General features: G+C 40.9%; 1 protein-coding gene across 2 annotated transcripts in view; it reads right to left on the bottom strand.

The window, feature by feature from the left end:
* The window catches only part of RFTN1 (raftlin, lipid raft linker 1), a 96040-nt gene extending 82113 nt beyond the window's left edge, over positions 1 to 13927 (bottom strand). Inside the window, exons 1-2 of one of the 2 annotated variants that reach the window (XM_051808297.1) lie at positions 13569 to 13927; positions 3291 to 3446 (exon numbers count right to left, since the gene is read on the bottom strand). In XM_051808297.1, the coding sequence (XP_051664257.1) occupies positions 3291 to 3435 (145 nt within the window). In that variant the 5' untranslated portion in view covers positions 3436 to 3446; positions 13569 to 13927. Of the gene's footprint in view, positions 1 to 3290; positions 3447 to 12598; positions 13035 to 13568 lie in introns of those variants that run through there. The other variant, XM_051808296.1, reaches the window with a different exon arrangement.
* Between the last annotated feature and the right edge of the window lie 12442 nt (positions 13928 to 26369).

Raw genomic sequence — 26369 nt, 5'->3', positions numbered from 1 at the left:
ATAGTCTACTTCCTTGAAAGTTTGGAAAATCTTTCCCTAGATACTTTACTTTCAAGTATATGAATCTTGTAACACTGGGAAATGTAAAGATGAAGTTTATGCTTGCAACCTTAATTCTGTCTTTTGCATCTATACATTATACAGTACTTAAACAAGTGATCAAACACTATTTCCACTGGACATCTGCATCAATGCAGAGCAAGGTAAAAGTTCAAAAAAGAATAAAAATATTTAATACAGGAGCATATTTCTTATATTCCTTTAGCTGTGTATGCCAGAAGGTAAACAGTAACCAGAAGCAGCAAGCAAGCAAAGTTAAACTCCTAACAAACACAGCAGAAAAATGATCACCAGGACAGTATTTTATCCCTGTTTTCAACAGTGATGCTAAGAGAATGAGCATTGCCAGCAGTTCAAGGGAGGTAATCCTTAGCCTCTGCTCAGCCCTAGTGAGGCTGTCTCTGGAGTGCTGTGTCAAGTTCTGGGCTCCTCGGTAAAGAGAGACATGGAGCTCCTGGAGCAGGTCCAGCAGAGAGCTACAAAGATGATTAGAGGACTGGAGCATCTCTCCTAAGAGGAAACGCTCAGGGAGCTGGGCCTGTTTAGCCTTAAGAAGAGACAACTGAGAGGGAATCTCATCAACGAATAGAAGTATCTGAAGTGAAGGTGTCAAGAGGATGGAGCCAAGCTCTTCTCAGTGGTGCCAACCACTAGGACAAGAGGTAATGGGCAGAAATTGACGCACAGGAAGTGCCACTTGAACATGAGAAAGAACTTCTTCACTGTATGAGTGACCGAGCACCGGAAGAGATTGCCCAGAGAGATTGTGCAGTCTGCCCTATTCGATATATTCAAGAACTGCCTTGACACAATCCTGTTGAACGGGCTCTGTGACGACTCTGCTTGAGGAGGGAGGTTGGACCAGATGACCCACTGTTGTCCCTTCCAATCTCACCCATTCTATGATTCTGTGAGTTCACAATAGTGTGTGCTGATTTAAAGAAGGTCCTGTTTCTTTTCCTGACTACATATTCCCACCACTTATACCGGCTCCAGCCTTCTTCAGACCCTTCCACAAGACACTGTTATGGCAGAGGATAGCGAAACAAAAAAGTTGCATAACCTGTCAGATACATGAGTTAAATCAATTCACAGAGCTGAATAGGAGGCAAGAGAGGAGAGTAGTATCTTCCCAAGCTGCAGAAAACTTACATCCACCCAGCTGCCAGCCAAACTGCACATGCCACATTCTGGAACTGGTCTCTAATTATCTGGATATCAGATTTGCCAATATATGCAGTTCTAAACCGCAGATATGACGAGCATACACCTTTACATCTGAAGTCAATATGAGCTGCTTTTGGAACACATGAGGAAATGCTAAGCATTTGGAAACCTTCTGGCAGTAGCCTGTGAATTAGCTCCCACTTGCAACATGGAGAGATAATCGCATCCTTCTCACCATTAAGATTAAACGCTAGTGAGAAATACAGTTATCAGAGCAGTCTTACAGAAAAGCTCCAGAGAAAAATGAGTACCTGTCTGCACTGCCAGGCTCCCTGTTCTTGTAAATAAGGCCCAGCATAAGGATACAATAACGTATTCTGCAGCCACTCATAACTTAATATGGTTTATTCTAAAAACCCAATGAAGCAGAAAACTTGTGGAAAAAATGATGTCAGGAGATATATACACACACTGAAAGGGCTAAAGTAGATTCACAGAAGACAGACTTCACAATCCAAATGTTCTTTTCACACAGCTATGAGCACTCCATTTTTAGAAGCCTTTGAATCCACACAGATACAGGTGAAACACTCATCATTAACTCTGGTTATCTACAAGGGTTATTTCTCAGCAAAAATGTAAATCAACCAGTGATGCCATTACCAAGAAAAATCTGGAACACAACTTGCAGTACATCTCAGTAAAAGCTGTCAAACTATCAAAGGACATAAACAGTTCACTTTGAAAGAAAAATACATAAATGTCTAAACAACTGTAATACATAAATATGAAAAAAATTCCTCTACCATTTGCTTGGTGCTCTCAATAACAGCAGTGCATCCCAATTAGCGTATCAAAAAACACCGGAGAACACAAGTGCTGGAGGCACGGCACTAAAAGTCTGCAAAGACAAAATTTCTCAACTCTCACATTGCCTACAGAAGCACAGCCCTGTCCAACCACCTATTCCAAACCTCCACCTTTTCCCAAATTCCAGTTTACTTGCAGAAAGTTTTAAAACCCAACAAATTCCCATTACTCCGGACTGACACGCTGAACTGCACAAGAGGTGTCACATCAAGCAACGCACCAGCAGCTCTTTGTCTCACACCGTGAGAGAGGCACCGCTTTGGCTTTTCCTCTGACCTGGTTTGCAAAACAAGACAAGTCACAGGGCAAAAGCACAGAGGCTCCTACCTGGCGTCCTGCCAGCTAGCTGTAACAGATTTTGGTACTGTGTTGTTTTATATATAGCAAGAAGCAGGTCTCAGCCTTCTGCTCAAGCTTCAGATTTCCAAATGGTGTGAGGAGTAATTGCTTGTAGAACAGGCTAATTCTGAAGTGAAAGAGGGCAAGGGTGTGAGCAAAACTGGCAGTGATACCTGATGTCAATCAGCAGGGAAAGAAACGGAATGTCTGTGGATTGTCGTGTGATTTAAAACAAGACCATTTCAGAGAGAAGAAAAAACCTAAGGTAAAAATTGCATGAGACTGGACCATCACCCCTTTGATGTTTTAGATCTTCAGTGCCACCCACCATCCTGTTTCCATCTACATGGGTGCACCTGTGAGCATCTGTAACTGCATAAGAGTTATTTAAGGCAAGTTAGCAAAAACGAAAACACCAGTTTCTCAAAATATCCCCGAGAGACCACAAAGAGCAGAAAGGGAAGAAGAAAAAAAGAGCAGTAAAGTATATAACCTGGCAGACTTGAATGGTTTTACCATACAAAACTTGGGTAAAATGCAAATTAAGGAAACAAACATCTATACCAGAGTAAAAAAAAAAAAAAAAAAAAAAAACACCAAAAAACCCAACCAAAAATAGGGGCTGGGGTGTAAAAGAACCTTAGATCTGATAGCCTATAACTATCTCTAAGGTTAAAAATTAACACAAAATTCTCACTAAGCTCTCAGCATGTATTATGACTGAAGAGAAGGCATTATACCTAAAGAAACTGAAGACATTTAAAAAACTTAACTACTATTAAAAGCTATTATGAAGCAATTAACATGTTAATTTGAATAGAAAAAAAATCTAAAGAAAAATACTGTGTACTTACTATCATTTAGTGTTGTGAAGTCCAAGAATCGATATTCATAGCAAACATCTATCTTGGTTTCTACCTGAGGCCTCTTCAAAGTTGAATAGATATTACCAGGTCGTTTTTCATCATGCTTCTCTAGTTTGTTCAATCCACAACCCATTTCAGCAGCTCCTGATACAAAGATAGGGAAAGGGAAAAGGGAAAACGCATAAACACGATTAATTTTTACTTTTTTCTTTCTGGTTTCATGCCCCACACTAGCACATTTGGTGATTTTTAATTTTAAATACAAGCTAACTACAAACTATATGAAATAGTATAATTAAATAAATGCTCAGATAGTAACTGAAGTATATAGTACTCATATCAACCCTCAGGCATGCTATTATTTTATTGGAAAATTGACAGTTTAATGCATGTATTTTGCATCATTCAAATGTATTCAATAGTATACTCTGGAAGACACATGTTCCATTATAAAAAGTAGCTGAAAATCCAAAATAACTTGCTAATATAAAGGTTGACAACTTAATAACAATTTCTGTATATGCAACTACTATGAGAGCAGCTAGTATTAAGCTTTACACAGATCTCTGTAACATTAAAATTCGTATCTAGTCTTTTAATTCAATGGAAAAAGCAGGTCTGCAGAGAACTAACAGCATTTACAAAACAAACTCACTTCCTCCTGCCTCATTTTTTTAGGTAAACCACCGGAAATAATGGCGCTTTCCAGAAGCCACGTTCAATACAAAAGAGGGGCACGGCTACAGAACTGGACTAGATAAATACTTTTCTCTTTAATAAGCTGCTAGTCCACAAGATTTTTAAAAGATTACTTCTGACATCCATTCCTGCTACACACTAAATGTTTCTCAATATCCCACACATTATGGCTTATCTGAGTATGAAAGAATGGAAGAACTGCCTGGTTAAAATACTTAGATGATCCAAACTCTCTCATTCCTCTCACCAGCATTGGTGGGACTGAAGCAAATTATTTCAACCAGCAGCAAGTATGAAACAATAAAGACAGATCAAGTAGGTTTTTCATTACAACCCACCCAGCATCCTGCCTCCACCTACATGGAGAAACACATGCTTTTGGGATGGAGAGGGAAACGTAGAATTAACACTCAGTAGTGACAGAGTGGCTCCCACAGGCCATTCCACACCCCTCAAGGCATGGGATCCATTCAGTGTAAAGACACTGCACAGAGCATCAGGAAGATCAGTGTTACAGCCTCCCTGCAACCTCCAGTGTACAGCAATGAGCACGTGAAAACCTTCAGTCACAGACTAGGGTTGCCTTTACCTTGACAGTTAATAAACCTCAAGAAGAAAATGAAAACCTTGTTCAGATTGCCCATCTCCAAAGAGCTGCTTGCAAGCTCATGCCACAGGTCCATCCCCCAAATGCTTAGAAAGTTAAGTCAAATTTCCAGCCTCAACATATTTGGAATCTACTTGAAAAAATTTATTTATACTTATATTGTGCTCTAACTTTTATACATTTTTTCACTCCCTCATATTTCCTTGTGAAATCATTCTTATTAATAATTACCAAATCCCTTAGCATATTTTGGTAGGACAAATGTTCTCAAGTCCTGTTCTGCCATTTCCAAGACAGGATCTCTGTTCCCTTCACCACCCCACTCACTCTCATTTGCATCAGTGTTCTCATTTCTCTACATGAACACAGGTGACCATATGCTCAAAAAGAGATCTTAACAAGGCTTATTAAAATAACATTGATGCTTCCTTGTCTCTACTGCAAATAATACACCTACTGCACCCAAGATCATCACTCACAGCTAAATCATCACGTTCACAGTTTACTGTCAACTTCCCAGCAGACAAAGAACCTGTTTCTCTTTATTTTTATCCAACACAGCTAACTGAGAAGTTTCCAACTCATCCCTCATAACTTTGCTATATTTCTTTGCATTTCTACTGCTCAGTAATAATCTTATCCCATTCTCCTGCATTCCTGGAAGAAAGAGTTGGAAGTCTTTCCAGGCTCAACAATACCACCCATCTTCTGATCATCTGCAGAGTCCATAAATGCATATTTACATCTTCTTGCAAAGTCACTAATAAATAGATCAAAACTGGACTGACCAACACACCAAACTTGAAAAAAGCAACATAGTAAATATTTGATGACACAAAACCTGGAAACAGAAAAAACATTTCCTAGAAAGACATGCAGTATCAAAAAAAGTGGATGATATGTGTTCCTGAAGTTTCAATATTTGGTGGATTCATCCAACAGAAAACAACCTTCCCTGATTACTTTGAGAGAAAAGTAAAAACTACTTTAACAATTTCTACCAGTGAAATCAAGGTTTGGGACTTTTTTTTCTCATTTGGCATTTAATGTTGAAAATCCCCAGGATCTTTTTATTTTCCCAAAGTGATACTTTCTACCATTTATTTTTTTTTTGGTAGTAACAAGTACTACCATCTTTGTATATACAGCAGGTTCTTTTGTCTGCCTGTGCAATATTATTAGCTTCAGTTTAAAATGTTATTTATTTTAATACACAAACATCTACTGCATATTAATGAGCCTAACAAGATACTAGGCATTTTTCCATGAGCTGTAATGGAATACATCTAGCAGCGTACTCGTGCTAGTAAGGAATTGAGATAGTAGTAAGTATGAGAAAGTGTATCAAATTTCCTGTTTCAGCAGTAGGCCAGTAATTCTTATACATCTTAAGTACACGGGACAGCACTTCATAAGGAAAAAAACTCCATTTCAGAGGTCATTAGGCCACAGTGCCTGCAACCTTTGGTTATACAAATAGTCTGAAATCCACAGGACTCTTCAGAGAGTGATGGCAGCAGAAGTAGGCCTCAGGGACTCAGTATTTCACATTGTGGAGAGTTGCATTCTTTCCTAAATTGGGGTGAAAGTGTTAGAAAATACAAGCCTGTGCTTCCAGCAGCAGCCACAGACACTCTCCTGTGCCTCTCCAGCAAGCATTTCCTCAGTCCTTTGGAGAAAAACTGGTCAACCCTCATTGTCCATGTGAGCGATGACCTCTGTGAACGCTGACAACCCACAAGCTATTCAGCCTGGGATACCTGCCCAATTGGAAATGGACTGAAAACACCCTTTTTTTGGTGCTGATTCCCTAGTGATTGCTTACTAGAAGACTGATTTTCATCTTTGTGCTGCTTGGTTAAAATTTCAATCAATATCTTTGAAGATAAATGCTTCCTCACATTTCATTAAGTATACACACTTATGTTACTTAAAGCATGCATATGGAAAAGGATGATGGAAAAGAATGTTTTCTCTTGAAAAAAAATGAGGGATCAAGGGAAAAAATTAAGCTTCACAACATCACAACCTTTTCCACAGTAATTAGGATGCAAGTCCTACAGCAGTAGAAAACAAATCTTAAAAAATAAAGTTCCTACTTTAATACAGGAGCCTAAGTATTAAAATAGTTCCAGGGATGTACAAATACTTAAAGTTTCCTCAAATATACTGGTGATGTATATATGACAAGTCACTACTGAATCACCAAATTCTCCTCAAAGTTATCCCACAAACTTCCTACTGAGACAGCTTGCTTTATAACTTTCCAAAGACTTTTAACATTAGTTATTACCCTCTTGCTTTCATTTGCAGCAAAGTTAGTGCTGTTCAGAGTCTTCCCACCATCGTCTGACAATATCTCCTTGCTTTTCAGTTACAAATTTGGTTGCCAACAGGACATTATTCACCTTATTAATTTTCTACACTGGAGTTATCAAAGAGTGCTGTAAGAAATATTCATCACTGATGTACTCAAAGTAACCTAAACACATTTCAATCTACTTTTTCAGGAGGTATATTATTTGGCTACAAGGGATGTTTAAGGTTACTGTACAACTTATATTTATCCTGGCTTTCTATACTTGCATGTGAATTCCACTTTTTTTTTTACTCATATTAAAACAAAATATTATCACTAATATCCACTTTTTAGTAAATTGAAAAACAATTCTTCAAAAACACTACCAAATTTTCAAATTCTTTTTGCTCTGCAGTAGGTTCTAAGACACGCATTTTCTTTCTCATGAATGCAAAAATTAATTATCAAGTCACAAGTTCCTTACTTACAAGAAATACCTTCAAAAAGTAACATCTAATGAAGAATATTAACCACTAAAATTAAGATTTAGCTATGAGCTCTTACAACTACACATGCCAGAAAAACTAATTCTGTTAATAAACTCACTTAGATTGCAAATTATCTTACACATGCTTTATGATCTTGTTAATCTCAAATTTTTCATGTGTTCAGCCATGTGATGATAAAACTAGAACTGAAACCCAAATCTAACAACAGATTGGGTTTTTTTAGTCTGTATCTCACTTTAATTCTGAAAAGCATCAAAAATAGAAGGTACAATGAGTTGCTGAACAACAGCAAAGCCTAGTCAATTAATTCTTAAGTTTCTCCTGTGAATGACAGCAAAGGCCTTCACTGGTTAGGGAAGGAGCAGCTTGCTTCTGCAAACCGAGTTCAAAAATGTAACCCAGAATTCATACAACCCAAGCAAATGTCCAACTTGCAAGCCACAGGAAAAGCCTCTTGCTGTCACCTCCTCCTCCCCATTACTCGTGAATTTCAGGAGTAGAGGAGCTCTGCGGAGCATCTGGGAAACAGGATAGAAACCCACCCTAGCATGGCACATGACCTCCCCGTGAACACTCCTTCCCAAAACAGGTTTTATTGAAACCTTTGCCATGAAAAAAGCCAAAAAATGACAACAAATTGTACTCAGCAAGAGAAAAAAAAATCCAACAATATTTCCATATTTAGTCACCTCTGCGACCCACGAAAATTAGTGTATCTCAAATATAACATCGGAATTTTTACAGCTTCTATAGAGATGCACAGAGTTCTCAACTACTGATCTCTGAACCTAAGCTTTCTAAAATACCCTCTGCAGCTTGGGTTTGCTTTCTCACATTGCTAGGGTGTGTCCAAAATAGATTAAATACAACAAGTTCAGAATTAGCAAAGAACAATAAGGATAAAATAACACCATGTAGCTAACAACTTATTTTCTTGTTAATAGTTATTCAGGCCCCAGGATTGCTTTTCAGCAGGAAAAGAGCACAAAGAAAAGGAAGAGGAAAAAAAAAAACCCTTGCCTTTGATCTGATTTTCTGTTTGGAGGTTTTGGGGAACAAATTAAACTAATTTTCTGATTTATTGATCCATCCTTTCATGAAACTCCATAACAATTTATCTTCAAGGAATAATAATGAAAATTACACTGAAATGTAACAGAACCACATGGCTAATGGAAGCTTGACTACATTACCAGAGTAAGTAATTTAAGGGATTTTTATCAATTAAGTACATATTGGCTAAATAGTTTATTTCAACTGTATCAATGCATTGTGTCGATGACTACTTAGGGGGATAATTTGAAAAGAATCCTGATGCAATTCTTTTAAATACTTATAATATTAGAATCAACTGGTAAGTATATATAGCATTAGATAGAATATTCTAACAAACATATAAATGCAATACGCTACCATCTGAAATAGAACCAAGGTAAGTTTAGTATTTACAATGTGCTATATGGACAATTCATGCTAGTCAGCTTGTTTTTAAGCACAATTAGTGAAAATAAGTTTTCCTGCATTAGTATTTTTAAAGTGTTTATTGTCCAGGACTAGTGACTGCATTCTGTAAGCTTTATCACAAATTATTTTTTAAAATACATACAATAAGTTACTGCTAAAGTTCCTTTCACAAAATTATGGAATATAGTATTCTTACTGATGAGTGCAGCAGCTGGGAAACAAGATAACTGCAATGTATTAATAGGTTTTCTCTCTTGATTTTGTTTAAGACCTTTCATCCTCGTTCCTCCTTTCATGGGTAATACTTAGGTACCTCACAGGGATGCTAGAAGGCATTTACAAATAATTACAGGACTTCACATTTGTTGTGTAGTAATGAGACATGCTTATTTTCTTAAACCCTCACTCCTGCAATCCTGACCTTTCCATTTTCAACATAATAAGCACTTCATGCTCAGTTCACTTGCTAGCATGTGGTCACTTAATTCTTGCATCCTTCCCACTCTGCAAAAAAACAGAGTGTTTAGTCCCCCACTCAGCTCTGAACAAACCCTGAGAGAGCTTGCAAATTATGGTCAAGTCCCTTTCCTAGCATAGTTAAAGCAACAAAGCAGAGAAGGAATAACAAGGCAAAAAAACAGCATAACTGAAGAATTAAGAACATCAGACCTGACAAACTGGGTGTACAAACAGACAAAGAAAGCAGAATAGTACACCAGGATGATCCTTTGTCAGTTCCTAGAACAGAACCCTGTCTGTGACATATCCCCATTTTTCCTGCCCTGGCTTACCACTGCATAGTTTTTTTCTGAGATTACACTGTTTAAGAGGGAAATTCCTTACCAAGAGATACATTGGAAAAAAAAGGAAGATCAAGTGGGTGTTACCAGAGGAAAGTATGTAAGCATATACTCAATAAATATTGAAATAATTTTTATTTGTGGAGATGGATCTTTTGTTTAAGTAACTTAAGTTTACCAAACAATTCGAAAGATTCTTAAATACTTAATTTGAAAATACAAGGAATAATTACCATAAATCCCATAATTACCAATAGTCCCATCTATTGTGGGATGTTACAGCTGACCAATTTTTTTTCACCATATACTTACAAGTTTGACCAGTGCTGTCAGGATTTTAGACTGGAGGCTGATAACTAAATCTCAGCTTACAGAAAGGTTGGTGAAAGAATAATCCCAGATTTATCCTTTATCATTGATTTGATTTAAATTAAACTGCAGAGCAACCCAAGTAAATCTGCAATTAAGGTTTCCAATTTCTAAAAGCAAATCTCAAAAACTAAAGAATTCATTAGTGAGATGAACAGGAACAAACAGGAGGATGTGAGCACAGGGGAGGTCTGGAACATGTTTAAACAATAATATGAGTATCTGCAAAACTTAGAACCCAAGAAAGTGACAAGAGGATTTGTAAGAAGGTTTCCAGGCACAGCAAGATGACTTACTTAATAAAGAAGGAAAGCTAGAAAAAGCAGAGAGATGTCAAGGGACAGGAACAAAGTTCAGCAGAGGAAACTATAGTCTTGGATCAAGAAACACCAGCATGAAATGAAATGTGCCGGAAGCCAAGGCAAGTTGGAGAGGTCAAAGATAGCACAACTCAACAGAAGCAGAACACAAATCAGGACTAACCTGGACTCATACCAAAAACTCTGGATGCCCTGTCATAATGAACTGCATTTCTGTGATTAAAAACCAAACTATTGCATCAGGTTGGGTACTGTCTCCCTGGGAGACAAGAAAATGTACTGACTACACAAGAAAAATGGAGAAGAACATAATTTGGCCAATTAAGACAATTGCTAGTCTAGCCTCAAGAGTTTCTAAGCTTGAGGAAGAAAACAAAGTAATACATGGATAAACACGATATGGATTCCGTAAAGTTAGAACAGTAAAGTAGACCCTGACAGGTCTTGTATACCCAAGTCACAAAGAAAGCACAGCCCTAGCATGCAGCATGTCAAATAACATGCCACCATGATAACATGATTTCAACAAACTCTTATGAGGTGCTATTGTCCTTACTGCAGTGTTCAAAACACTGACTTGGGCTCAACTCTGCTGCCCTGTATAACACACACTTACTTTGCTCTGTGCTGTCCCTGGGCCTGCAGGTCATCAGGCCACCTCTGTGGGCTTCCTGCCCATAACCAGGGGCTGCCATCAGCCACACTTAACCCTCTCTAGGGAAACAAAGCTGGGGCTTATGTGTGTGCATGTGGGGAAGAGCAAACAGAATCAGGGAGAACTGATGGAGGAGGAAGTCAAGTTGTGCTAGTGTTGGGGAACAATCTGAGGAACAGTAGGCTGGTGGGAGACCCTTGTTTTCTACCCTACCTACATCCCCCTGTAATGCTCATCCAAAATATCTCATACTTGGTGATACCACGATGCTGTCTTTCAGCACAGCAAAAGATTCAAATAGTACCTCATATTTCTAGAAAATACTTTCACACAGGGTATTTCTGGTCAAGATAACAAAGCGTTAATGTCACTGAACAAGGCACAGGTAAAATTTATCTCAAAACACCACATGCAAATGTTCAAGCAAGTTGCCTCCCCTGAAGACAGGAGACTACAAAAATGCTAAGAAGGACTAGAGAACTACCCTGAAAAACATAAGGGAAAATCACAGCAGCTAACATTTGTTGTCTAGAAAATAAAGACTGAATGAACCTGACAAAAGTATGTGTAGGAATGCTAGGAATCCAACTTTCCTTTAAAGTTAGCCCCAAACCACTCTGAATCCACAGAAAACAGGTATGAAAAACAGATGCATACTGCAATGTATGCACAGCTGCTTCAGGACAGTGAGTAAAACCATGATAAAACACAAAACTAGACAAACTAGACAGTTCTATGCTTACTGCCTTCTGCCAATTTGCCATGGAGCAAAACCCCAGCCAACTGATTGAGGGCAAAAGCTACAGTGGATCACTGGTGTCAGGTGTGAAACTGTGGGATCTCACATAAAGCTGGGGATGGAATAATAGTTATGCCAATATTTTTTACTTATTTTAAATACAAACTTCATCAATTTTGATTTTTCTTCTTCACAAGTCTATGACTCCAGCTTTTACACCACAGAGTCTGAGACCACTTCATTATACCCAACATGGTATTTGCATTTCCCAGTACCGCAGCTCAGAACTCCCTTAGGTATTTAATCACAGCTGTATACAATCATTTCATGCTACATTCTCATTCTTGGAACAGGGAATGCCAGCATTCACAGGGTGGAAAGCCCCTTGTCTAATGTAACTAACTTGAGGTTAAGTCAGATTCCTAAAATAACCCTTCATTCTGAGACTTTTCTTTTTCCTTAGAGAAAACAGAAATTAAATATGATCAGAAATTAAATGTGATCACTAGCACTGTGATTGCCAGTAACTTGTTATTCAATACTAGAAGCTGAAATGGACTGGATTCATTAAAAATAAAACATAAAAGTAGATGTACAAAAAGATTTCCCCTCGTAAGCTGGAGATCAGCTAAGTCTTCATAATGTTAGTTATTCTCCTACTAAATATATAAATAAAATCTTTTTTTTTTTAAAGGGAATAAAAACAGAAGTGGCATACAATCATACCGCAGCTTCCAAAGTTTGGCTGAAAACATTAAAGAACATTCTGTCAGGTATAATTATATTTTTATCATTTTAAATCCAGCAATCGCTTTAGCACAACAGCCACCCCTACCAAGACCACAAGTGGGCTCCAGCACCGCTCCCCGTCCTGCCACACAGCAGCCTCTGGTTCAGCTCGTTTCCTGGGTCCGAGCTGGAAGCGCTCTGGAGGGAAGCACGCTCAGGCGTAATGGAAAACAAATGTCTCCTATTAATTATTAGACTAAGCTGAAAGTACCACAGAAGAGCTCTAAAAGTCCATCGAACTAAATCCCCCTTTTCCAGAGACACATAGGCTGTGAGAAGAGGCTGCTCTGACAAGAATTCAGATAAACCAGAGATGTATTTCATACTCAGACGTACAAATGCTGACCCATGGTCATCCTGCCTCTCTTTACATTCCAAGAAAAACGTGCTGAAACGGCATCGAGAACTCTAAAAGGCATTAAAACTAGAGAACAGCGACTGTAAAAGCCCAAACCCCAGCCAGACACAGGGCAGCACGCCGCGGCACCGCCGCCTCCAGGTGCCCGGCATGTTAGAGGGCGCCGGGCTGGGCGGGCGGACACCCGGCTCCTCTCAGAGCTTCGCTCCCGGCTCTGCCCCACGGCTGGACACGGACTTCCGCGCTGGCTGGGAGAGACTGCCAGCACAGCCGCCTGCGGTCCCCCCGGGCCGAGCCCGGCGGTCTCTGCACACACGGGCTGACAGGACGGCGTCTTCCCGGGCGGGCTCCGCTTCGGCCCCTCGGCAGGACCGCGGCGGGCGGACCCTTCGGAGAGGCTGCACAGACCGCGACCCGCCGGGGAGCGGGCAGGAGGCAGTGCCCCTCTGTGCCCCGCGAGGGTCTCCAGCAGCCCCTTCCTAACCGGGGCACGCCGGGCCAGCCCGCGCCCCGCTCGGAACTTCGGGAGCCAGAGCACCGGGACGAGCCGGAGCCCCAGAGCGGTTTTCCTCTCTCCGCGCCGACCCTGCCCAGCAGCAACCCCCTCCCGCCCCCTCGCCGAGTTTGCCCGCCGGGCCGGAGGGGTGCGCGGCGGTACCTGGGGCAGGCGGCGGGCGAAGCGCAGCCCGGCGGTGCTGAAGGATGCCCGGCGGGCGGAGACGGCCGGCCCCGCTGACAGCGCTTCCTCCTCCTCCTCTGGCTGCCGCCCGTGCCCGCCCGCCGCGCTCCGGGGCCGCTCCCCCCTCGGCTCCGCGACAGGGAGGTGCCGGGGCAGCGCCGCGCCGCCACACGGCCCCGCCGCCCGGCACAAAGTTTGTGCGGCGCAGCCCGGGGCGGCGGCTCCGCTCGGCGCTCAGCCCGGCCGGGGGCCGCGGCCACTTCCTCTTCCTCCGAGCGGCGGCGCCGAGCCCCGCGCCCAGCCCGAGCCCGGGCAGCCGTGAGGGCAGCGCCGCTTCCCGCCCGCTCCTCCGGCACGGCCCGAAGGCGGCTTGCTCCGCCCGCCGGCCAGGGCGGGAAGTCCCCCGTGCACTGCCCGCCTCAGCCCACACCCCGGCCCGGGCACAGCTCCCCCATGTTCCCCCCCATCATCGCTGATGATACAAACTGGGAGGAGGGGCCGGTACCTCCGAGAGCTATGTGGCCCTTCAGAGGGACTTCGATAGGTTGGAGAGTTGGGCAGAGAAGAACCTTCTGAAATTCAGCAACGTCAAATGTAGGGCCCTGCACCTGGGGAGGAATAAGACCCAGGCACCAGTACAGGCTGGGGGCCAACTTGATGGAAAGCAGCCCTACAGAGAAGAACCTGGGGGACAAGCAACTGTCCGTGACCCAGCAGTGTGCTCTTGTGGCCAAGATGGTCAACAGAATCCTGGGATGCATTAGAAAGAGCATTGCCAGCAGGTCAAGGGAGGTGATCCTGCCCCTCTACTCAGCCCTTATGAGGCCACATCTGGAGTGCTGTGTGCAGTTCTGGGCTCCTCAGTACAAAAGAGACATGGAGCTCCTGGAGCAGGTCCAACAGAAAGCTACAAAGCTGGTCAGAGACCTGGAGAATCTCTCTTACAATGAAAGGCTGAGGGAGCTGGGACTGTTCAGTCTCGAGAAGAGGTGACTGAGAGGGGGCCTCGTTAATGTGTATAAATATCTAAAAGCTGGGTGTGAAGAGGATGGAGCCAGGCTCTTCTCGGTGATACTAACCCCTAGGACAAGAGGCAATGGGCAGAAACTGATGCACCAAAGTTTCTTTATTGTGCAAGTGGCTGCATGCTGGAACAGATTGCTCAGAGTTTGTGGAGTCTCCCTCACTGAAGATATTCAAGAACTGTCTCGATGCAATCCTGTGCCATGAGCTCTAGGATGACCCTACTTGAACAGGGAGGTTGGACCACATGACCCACTGTGGTGCCTTCCAACCTGGCACAGAGTTGGTACTCTGACTCTGTACTACAGCTGTGCTCCTTCCCCTCTGCCCCCAGCCAGCATAGGCTTAGTGCTTTCAGCTTCCACACTGTCGAGCCAGAGCTGGGGTCACCACAATGGAACAGGTCTTCTTATGCCCAGAGCCTTGCATATCTCTGTTCAACATGCCTGTTCTCTCAGATGGTGGCAAGCCCTCCCAGCTCCAGGTCAAATGAGTTCAGCTCACTCAGCCTCTCCTTGCAGGACACATGCTCCAGCCCTAGCCTTGGTGGCCCTCCACTGAACTTGTCCCAGCTTGTCAGCAGGATTCTGAGAGGGGAATGACACATCTGGACACAGCATATGGTCTAGAAGGGCCCTAATGAGTGCCAAACAGGATCATCACTTTTTCCAAGCTACTGGCATGCTGTTACCTTTGTTGGTTATGGTCAGCTTATTGCCTACTAACAGAGCTGCCACTCAAACAGGCAGTTCCCAGTCTGGATCTGTGCAAGGTATCCTCCCTTTCCAGAGGCTGAATGTTTGTCCTTGTTAAACTTCAAAAAGTTCATGCTGGCCTGTTCTTGAGCTTGCCCAGGTCCTTTTGGACAGCAGCCCAGCCCTGAAGCTTGTCCACAGCAACCCCAGTATGCAGTCACGTGCAAACAGTGGATCCTGTCATCTCCTCCAGGTCCTTGAAAAAGATGTAAAAATACAACAGGCCTCCCCTTGGTATTGCCCTCCAGGCAAAGTGCAACCCATTAAACTGCAACTGTCTGACCCCAGTGATGCAACAAGGTTTTTACCCACCTAGCTGTCCACCCATCCAGACTGCAGAATCCTAAGCACATTCAAAAATAGCATGGGAACCAGCGCCAAGCACCTTACTAAAGTTGCCATGGCATCCACTACTATCCCCATGCCTGCAAATACCTACATTTTATCAAAGAAGGCAAGCACTTGGTAAGGCATGATGGCACCCTTTCTAGACACGATGTATACAAAAGCAAGTCTGTTCCAAGGGGACTCAATGATTTTAGCAGGGACTGATTTCCTCATGGTTCCCCAAAGTTGTCCTTCTTGCCTTTTCTGGAAATGGCCGTGCTTTAGTTAATTGTGGACTATCCTCACCCCACTCTCCTTCCTGTCACTCATACACACCACAAAATACAGCCACTCTCGAGGCATCAATCAGCTCTTCTCAGCACCCTCAGATGCAGCCCAGAAAGCCAGCCCAGCCCAGGCAGATTTGTACAGGTCAAGTTCTCAGAAGAATCCCTCTCTTGATCCTCATCCATTGCTGGCAGCTTTTTGCTTGCTTGAATCTTCCCTCTAAGCACATGGGTCAGGTCACTGAGGCAAAAGCAGCTCTGAGTACATCAGCCTTACCTGTATCCAGATTCAACAGGCCTACATGTTCCTTGTTCAGCCTCTTACTGTTCACAGAGGTTTTTTGAGAGCAACATGAGATTCCACAAGCCCTTTTGTGTGTCAACACCGTCCTATGTGCTTTGACAACATTTCTGTAACTCCTTCACCATAACCTGTTCTTGCTTCCACCATGACAGTTTTGCAAGGAAGTCCAATCAGGTATTCCCTGCTTGGCCTAGCTGGTATCCCAATTCATCAAGATGGTTTCCTATTTGGACATGTCACTCTTGCATCGGAAAAAGGCTCCCATTAAAAATCTGCCTGCTTTCCTATGCTCCCTTCACTTTTCAAAGCTGCCTCCCATTTACCAGTTCTCCAAATAAGCCAAACTTTGCTCTCTGAAGTCCAAGGACTTGCCATCCTCGCTCCCTTCAGGATCTTGAGCTCCGCTGTATGACCATGACTACAGCCAGAGTTTCTATTACTGCATTTCTAAACAATTTTTCCTTGTTAATGGACATCCATGGCCCTGGCTGGCCCATTCAGTGTATCTACCACAATGGTTTCCTGAAATCTGCAGGGTTGTTTCCATCCCATCCAGCTGTCAGAAAGACTAACCCCTCTCCAAGAATCAGGATTTGTGACCCAGAGATGTCACTGAGTTGCTATTTTAATCAACCTTCATCACGAGTAGCTAATCTGTAATCCACCATCACCCTCAGTAGTCACTCCTTTGAGCCCCAGCGTTCTGGACCAGCCTGTTGTCCATCCAAGAGCTCCATACACTTCAGCTACTCTTTTTACAGAGTGAGCAACCCTCCATCCTCATCTTTCCAGTAGCTCCAGAAAAACATGTATCCATCCCAAATGTTGTGCTTGTGGACCAAGTCTGGAACTTTGTGTACCACTGTTATTGTACTTTCCCTTATTAGGACAAAAGCCTGTTCAGCAACTCCTAAAACACCCCTGATTAACACAGAAACTGCTTGAAGTCCTCGTGCTCAGCAGGCACAACTACATTTGCTATATATGGTCTACTTAAGAATCTCTCTCCCTATTGTGCAGATGCATAAACAAAATTAATTTATGTAAAAATATATAAGCAAACGCTACACTGGCACCTCAATTCCTTCCTAACTGCAGAACATTTCTGTATTAAGTGCTGCTATTGTGATGGATGAAATCTATTTGAAAGCACTGCCCCCACTTTTCCCTCAAGATCTCTCCAGTGGCCTTAAGTCCTCCTAAAGCACAACTATCACCATTAGCGAGCAGTCAGTAGCCAAAAGCATAACATCAAAACATTTGGAAATGAGGAAATCAAGTTACTTCACCGGCACTGAACTACGAAGCAAACACTACCCATGCATTTTGTCTGGGAACTTTACCCATCTCCTTTTTCTATTTCCTTCTGCGTATTTTGGTTTTATCCTCTCCATTTCTTTTAATTATACACACCAGTTTTTCCTCTTTCGTTGTCCCTTGTCATTTTTCCTCCACTCATTAGTTTCTCTGTCTTTCTGACCATGTGAGAAAGCAGCATGCAGTCCCATCAGGGTGCCGTGTAATTGAGCTGTTTTTCTAATACTACTGTTAAAGCATATGGGGAAGGATTGCTAAGTGTATAGGAAGATGCGAAAGTGCAGCCTTCCCCGTACTGTAAACACATCAGGTCATAGATGGCTCCAGAAGGAGCATCCTAGGCACCAGAGCTTGCTGACACCATGGGAAATACAGATCTACACCTTGGGGGTTGAACTGAAAGGATGTCTGACAACACTGAAGACTCTTACTGATGCAGTCTTCTCACATAAAGGAACATCAACACTAGAAAAACAACATTCCTAGATGTCTGTAGATTATTATGAAGTAGCAGTCCTGTACACATGAAAAGTGTTTCAAATTAGTGTTTACAGTGGGTCACATAGCACAAACCCAGGCACTACAAAACATCTTTCCATTGCCCACTTCAAAGTCATGCATCAGACATGTCTGCACACTTAACAGGGATCAGATACGAGGTGTTTTGATGCACCAGTTTCAACCTGGAACTCTTCTATTCCAGCATTAAATACATAACCCATTATGTCATTCCTGCACTTTTTATTAGAGGCAAATTTGAATTAAAAGTTGGTTCCGTAGGATTTTTGTCATTAAGACATTTTCCTTTGACTACAAGAGTATATTTGAGAAGCAGCAGATTGATTACCAGGATAGACACCTCTACTATCACCTATTTCAGTGTGCCAACACTGAAATTCAACAAAACAAAGATGGTTCAAGTGCCTGGTATCAAGGCATGTAAGTTGAAGCATAGCACAAAATCTAAACTGATGCTGTACATCTAAACTATTGTTTCTAGACTACCACTGTAAGAACTTCAGAATCCAATTCTGGCTCACTAGTATTCATATATTCTTTTTAATATGCACTTTTGCCATATTTTGAAATTATTTGCCTCTTTCAGACCATGTTGGTACAGATTTGATAAGATATGATCTAAAATTTATTTTATCAGTAATAGCTATTTCACATGGTACTCCAAGAACAGGCAACACTATTTCCATAAGAAATCTGATCAACTTGAAAAAAATCTAAACAAGCATCCTAGACATTTCAGAGTTGTGGTATGTATATCTATACATATATATATACACACAGTCACACACAAATACCTATCTGCAGAACAATAAACTACTGCAAAGCACAAGTGACTTGGTAATTAAAAAGTAAAATACTGCTCTAACAACTATTTAACTACAAACAACTGAAGTACCTGCTTTAATCAACTGTAAGATGTTGCCCCTAGACACTCCATTAGGGAATATTAGTTTACATTAGGAGTTAAAAAGCGCTTTGATACGTTTTATTTCTGTGTCTAGCCAGCGTAATCTCTTTTGTAAATCCCCACATTTAGCAGTGCAGAGCTCCACAACCTCCTGTATCACAAGCAGGAGTGATCATGTTTTCCATTTGCACTTTGTAGTCTTAGGTGCAGCTGGGTAAGGCAAGTTCAATGTAGGTGTAAATTGCTACCGGTAGGGCACTGAATAATTCAGCTTGACCAAATATCTGTACTTACTTTGGCCTAGGCAGAGATTATTACATATTGTGAAAAGCAGCGTGAAATCACATCACAGCATTTCTCTCTTGTGCAAGGTGTTTCTAGTTATGCGACTAAATAACCCCTTGCTTGGCTATTCCAAGCATTATTTGAGCAACTAATTGGAAAGACACACACAGGTGCAAAGCAGAGACATTCATTTATTGTTTTGCATGACACTCAGTGCAATGCCAGTTGCTGTTATTTTCACTACAAAGTTAGACTCCAGCGTCCAAGTTAACCATATCCCATTTTTCTGGTTTTTGCAGTTGTGTGAAAAATATTTAAAGATCATTGAGAATAAAATTTGTTTCCTCTGTCAAAAAGCAAGAGACACCTGCAACATCACACTGAACAGGATTTGGCAAAACTTAAGTTACTTCTGACTAACTCCTGTTAATCAAAAACAGATACCAAAATATCAGTAAAGAAAATTAGTTTTGTTATTTACCTACCGTTCTGCAAAAGCATGTTTAGGATCGAATGAATTTTTTATTAACAAGACAAAGTAAGAAAGAATATACAAAATGAGAAAAACTAGGCTCCACAAGTCATTTAGCATATTTTCCTCATTTACTGTTAGTTTCAGATCACCAGTGCAAACTGCTGTGAAACATCTTAATTACCCAAGGATCAGACCTTTTTCTTACTTGTTGAGATACCTCATTTTTGATGTCTAGTTTTTATTTTGGGCCCTGTAGTAGAAAGTACATCTGTCTTACCAATGTCAAACACATCGCCCCCCTGTACTCATTTCCATTTCCACCTCAGCTGGTAGAAAATGGTATGACTGCTAGGGAAAACAATTCCTTTAGTTTTGCACAATTCCTTAGTGCTAAGCAACCTGCCACTGTGGCAGCTAAAAGAAAGAATCTGCAATTGTCTGACCCATGTCTGGTTCCAATTTGTTTTTCCAAGACTATTGCACTCTCAAGGTCTTGACTGTCTTGTAGTTTTCAACATTTGAGTCTTCAACAGGCTGAAGGACTCAAGACACAGAGGTGATGATAAGCTTGAGTGGAAATAAAAAGTTTCAATTTTTGATGAACTCTTTACTTATTGCAAAGTAATTATGTCATCAGGTGTTATTCAGAACTAAGCCATAGCTTCTTCGTAATACCAGGAAAACTGCCTCCAAATCTGAAGGAACTCAGACAGACTAGAAAGCTCTGGAAAAGTTGGATCTATACTGCTGCTAAAGAGAGAATCAGACCAGTCCCCAGCTGCTAATGGTGATGGTGATATAACCCTTTCTGCCCAAGCAGCAGCAGCAGCACACAACCTAACCTTTGCTCAGAAGCAGAAGCTACTTATGCCTTTCCAGGGTTCCAGAAGATGGAGGCAGCCTGTGCCTCTGACTAGCTCAAAATTTTAGCCCAATCAGATATTTAAAACAGCTCATATTTTATTTCCCAAGAAGAGTGACTTCAACAGGAGTTCTACCACTAGAGCATTTTAATGGCACAGGACAATATCTTTAAATTTCTTATTATTAAAGTGCTTCTATTGCTCATTTGTCGGCAACTACTCGGGAGCTGCACAGGCTGGGTATAATTACGGACCAGTTTTCTGTTTGGAAGCTCTTTCTGAAAAGTGCTTTCTGTACTCTTGAAACTTAAAATACACTTATGGCCATAAATTTCTAAACACTACACATAGTTATATAACAATATGTGGACGTAATTTTGATGTGATCAGTATCTGACAGGATATGCCTGTGCAGAGCAAGAGGAAAGCTGTGGCTACATTTAAGAATTACTGACAGTATATTTAATTTATCCCTATTTATTTCACCTTTCTTGAATGTTTCTGTACACACCTGACACATAACATAGATTTCACATTCTTATCTCACTAATAATTTTGTTTAAATCCAAGCTGTAGAAGAACCTTCAGAAACAAGAGAGATATGCCCCCAAATGGCTGCATATAGAAGACCACTGTCCAGAGACTGAGATTTACTGCTGTATCAAGTTGGCACTAAAGCTGCTCTTGCTCTATGTCATGAGAAGAGTGGCCAGATTTTCCTTGTCATAAGGGCCGGTCTAGTGAGCATTAGAGAAGCTATGACCTGTTTCAGATTACATTCCATGAGCTGTTTCTCTTGCACAGGTGCTTCAAAAACCTGCAAGTGAAAGCTCTCTATAATAAAGGTCAGCTAGTTATAAGCCAGTGCAGAAGGCAAAGACTTCATGTTAACAAGAAACACTAAATTACTGAAGAAGCTGGAATATATGCCTTTTCCTACATTAAGATATCCAGACTAAGCACTGCTTAGCACCATCAGTAAGGAATTAGATGTGTACTCATACATATTTCTGTTTCTTGAACATTCCTGACTATAAACCAATCAATGCATCTTTCCATTTCTCCATTGCATTAAGCTAAATCACATATAAAGGAAAGTAATTTTTGGAACTTTTGAAGTTTTAGATTTCTACCTACCAGATACTTGGTGCCCAAATGTGTTAATGAGGTCAGCTGAGATTCTCATTTGAACAGATTTCACTAATATAAAAAAGGACTAGACAACCAGGCTTTAAATAATGCAAAAATTAATGAAATTTTTACAAAGTGTTAAACAGTCTATTATCTTTGTAGTAGACGAATAGGTAAAATACACCCCAGAAAAAAACTATTCCACAAATTTCACAGAATCATAGAATATCCTGAGTTGGAAGGAAACCACAAGGATCATCAAAATCCAACTCCTGGCCCTGCACAGGACAGCCCAAAGAGTCACATCATGTGCCACAGAGCACTGTCCAAACGCTTCTTGAACTCTGACAGGCTTGGTGCTGTGACCACTTCCCTGGGGAGTCTGTTCCAGTGCCCAACCACCCTTTGGGTAAAAACCCTTTTCCTAACATCCAACCTAAACCTCCCATGACACAGCTTCATGCCATTCCCTTGGGTCATGTCAATGGTCACCACAGAGAAGAGATCACTGTGTGTCCTTCCACTTCCCCTCCTGAGGAAGTTATAGACTGCTATGTTCTAAGGGCAAAACAGGGACTAGATTAGACAAAAGACTAATGGGTCACTATCTTAAAGATATGAACACCTGATTCTAGTCTTGTTTGTAATAACTTCTGGAAAGAGTTAGCTCATTACCATCTGAATAGATACAGTCCTAGGAATTTCAGTACTTAATGCAAAGATCTGAAAACTAATGAAAAAGTAAGTTGTAATGAATTCATCCTTTCTGCAAACTTAGGATCTCACACAAGTTGCACATGAACTGTGTATTCCGAGTGCGTTGTTTTATACACCAGAAGTATCACTGTGGCCTGAACTACCCTACTCTAAGTTTTCTTTAAACTTCTCAGACCTAGAAGTATTCAAACAGTGCTTCACCCTCCCCAGTAAAAAGTGTAAGGCCCTTTTCAGATATCTTTGTTGTGTAACTGGATCAAGTAGAGCTAATAAGATGAAGTTTGACAAAAGAGAAAGTGAACAAGAACCACAATCTAACCCAGACTCCTAAGAAGCAGTATAAAGAATGAGTATCAAAGAGCACTTTCTACTCTACATCCAACTAGAAGTAACAGGGCAGGACAATAATAGCCTGCTCTGAAGAGACTCAGTTATCAAGAGAAATGCATGAGTGGAGTAGCTACAGAATAGTTTCAGATTTTGAAAACTGTAAAACCATACCAGTCTAGGCAGTTCCGTTATAGAAGTGATTTTGAAAGTGATTTCAGCATTCAGAACCTTGGGACACCAGAGACAGAAAGCCAATGGTGTTGAAGAGAAGGTGCTTGAGCACATGATGAATTAACAAAGCAAGTAGCATTCAAACAAGATAAATGTGGACTCTGTACTCATCAGTGTTTCCATATGGACACAAAAAATGAACTTGTCTGATGTTATCTGTGCACTTGTACTAATAAATAAATATTTTAAGTTGACCAACTTTCTGTAACTGCAAAGGTTGGTATTTTCTGCACTATTTTACTTTTCTGGAATGGTAAGGTGAAAAACCTGCTACAAGTCTTTAGAAACCTTACTCTGCCATGCAAAGCACCTGGGAAACAGTATTTGAAAAATAAAACCATTAAGTTTCATCCTTGACCTTACAATTAAGTATGCTTATTTAAAGTATATCCTTGTCATAAGTAACAAATACAGTAAGAAAACTAATGCCATTTGTAACTAATTACAGCATTTCATTTTCCCCACTAGCTCCACCTCTTTGTTACTACATATGAAGTGCAACACACAGGTTAAAAGAGCAGATAACAAGACTCCTAAAATTTAGTATCATAAAAATCTAGTTTGCAAACTTCAGTTTCCCAACATGTTAAAGAGTCTGAAGTTTAACTCTCCATGTTATTTAATTCAGGTGAAAGTAAATCAAACTTTGTTCTCGAGTAAGGCAAGACAGAGATTCTCTCTGTTTCCCACAGAGCCTTGCCAGGGGCATTTAATGGGCATCTCGGCCAATCCCCTTAACTGCTCCTGTCCTTAAACTAAGACAGAATTCTGTTTCTAATTAGGTTTGAGACATTTGCTTTCCAAGTTGAAAAGCATCCTTTCCAAAATAACTAACAGTACTATAACACAATTCCGTGTCATCCTTAGCTTGTACATATGTGAGGGAACAGACACAGAAACATGAATTTCATAGTTTCTGAAGCTGCATGTTACAAACCAAGCAGGCTGGTTTGAGATAATACATCATCTGCTGCCAAAACACAGACCCCTGCCACTTGGATTAAGAGATCACTCTAGTAGCTTGGAACAGACCTGTTGCCAAAACTCAAAGCTTCAAGATGACGTCAGGAATCATCATTGGCTATGTATGTCCCCTACATTTTTTATAACAATCTTATTCAGACGATATCTCATCATATACATGAGAAGTTTCCTGACTTAGGTTGTCCTGTGGCCTCAGGAGCTGCTTCTAGTTCTGCATACAGGAATATTTTTGGCTGCTTAGGCAGCATGTACACTGCACTTGAAACTACTATATTCACAACAGATAGTGAGTACTTCTGGAAAACTCTAGGTATAAATACATAGTACTATCTACTACTGCTTTCTGTTTAGGCAGTTCCATCACAGGGTTGGGGTTTTTATACAGAATTTAAATTCTTTTCAGAACATTGAGTATGGCAAAAAATCTGTTAAAGAATTCCAATCATCCGTGAAAGAATTTTGCTTCATAATTTCATTTTTTAATTTTTTTTTTTTTTTTTCAGTAACAGCTTTTTTGCAAGTTAATGGATTGCTATTTAGGTTAAAGCATTACTAAGTCTGTAAAGCAAGGATCAAAACATACTGGAGTCATACAACAAATGTTGTGCATTTTATGACATTGTGGCAAAATACTCTAGTACAGCCTGCCTTTGTATTCTCTTCAATGTATACCAAAAGGAAGAATAAAAGATCAAAACCTGAGCAAAACAACCTACTAGAAGCTGAGCGTGTTCTCAAGGATCTATTTTCTTGCCCTTTTACTCTTCCATTTAGAGACAGGTTTCCAATAATGATGTACAATAATGAATAAGACAAAATTTGATCTGGGCATGTACAGAAGCTCTTAACTAAGATTGTTTATTTTTAATATGTTTATATGTTTATTAACTAAGATTGTTAAATGTAGAAACTCGGCAAAAATACTACTTTAATTTTTTTACTTCTTTAGTGGTGTTTCTATAATAACAAGGTAAGTGAATATGTAAGTGAACCTTTTTTTTTTTGTCTATTCACTGTTGGCTTCATAATACTGTCATAAAACGTCATTTATATTGGAAAATGTCACCCAAGAAAGCAAACATTTCATAGAGATCACAATTCCCCACGGAAAGCAGACACAGCAACAGAAAATTAAATTATCTACAATTTCTGCTGGATAACCAACTCCCCTCCTCCAACCAACCTAGAGGGATCTGGTCCTAGGAAACACTGAAAACAGTAGGTAACACTGAGCACTGGTAGCACTGAGTTCCCATCCATTGCCAGTGACTGTGTTCCTTTTACAAGAACAGAGAGACCAGGAATGAGTAGCCAGTTTAAAGAAGTGGTCCATGTTCTTACTCATTTCAACCCCACCTCTGTAAAAAAGGGAATAAAGAAGGTACCTAAATGAGTACCTTCTGAATATACTGAGTTTTGAATATCTCTTAACGGGCTTTTTTTAACTGTTGTGTATTTATCAAATTCTTGGGATTGCAGAATAAACTAGACTTACCTGAAAGCAGAACAGGGGACCAAAGCCTTTTCTGACTCATATCCTTTTGAAATACTGTCAAGTTCATTTAAGGATTTATTTGTAAGCACTGTACAAATAAAGAGAGGAACTGAAAAGAGTTACGAATAAGCTGACAAAAATTTTTCAGCTATGGAATACATCAGTGGTTTAAACTTTCCAGTCCTGTTTCCTATGAGTGCCCAGTTCTATCCTGTTGACACACTCAGAACCAGTGTCAAAACTGCTCACAAACCCTGCCTTTTTGCCAAACCCACTACAACTCATAACACAACCTTTGGCAATCTTACAAAGTGCTCTCATTGCATTTCTTACAGCTGTACTTTTTAACCCAGAAATTAACTAGTCTACAATAAGAACTGCTATATTCTGCGATGGACAGCTTTTATTGTAAAAAGGCAGACCGTAGTGCTGCCCAAGAGAAAGGTTTTTTAAATTAACAGTATTTGGCTTCTGTTAGCTTCATGCCCCACCTGCTGGCTCACGACTAAATGACAGTGTGACACTTTCTAAAGAAGTCACATGCCTATTATTCTGTCACCAGTAGGTAGCTCTCTGCTGTCATGGCAACTGGTACCATTCTGCTAGAAGATGGACTGCACAGCTGGGTCCACCACAGCATGAAGATTAACATGCAGAAATAGAACCGAGACGGTTATAAACCAGGTACTAGCCAGACTTATCTCACTGAGGTATTACAAAGCATAATGTGAATAAGAAATGCTACAAAAACAATGAACTCCTCATGTATCTTTAGCCTGTAAGAATTCCTACACCTTCATCTGCACCCAGCTCAGTCACCATACTGTGTT

The sequence above is a fragment of the Manacus candei genome, unplaced genomic scaffold, assembly GCF_025592945.1.
Source record: "Manacus candei isolate 608988 ecotype Guabito, Panama unplaced genomic scaffold, ASM2559294v1 h1tg000072l, whole genome shotgun sequence".
Classification (NCBI taxonomy): Eukaryota; Metazoa; Chordata; class Aves; order Passeriformes; family Pipridae; genus Manacus; species Manacus candei.
The sequence above is the reverse complement of the archived record's forward strand: the minus strand, read 5'-3'. Positions and strand labels throughout refer to the sequence as shown.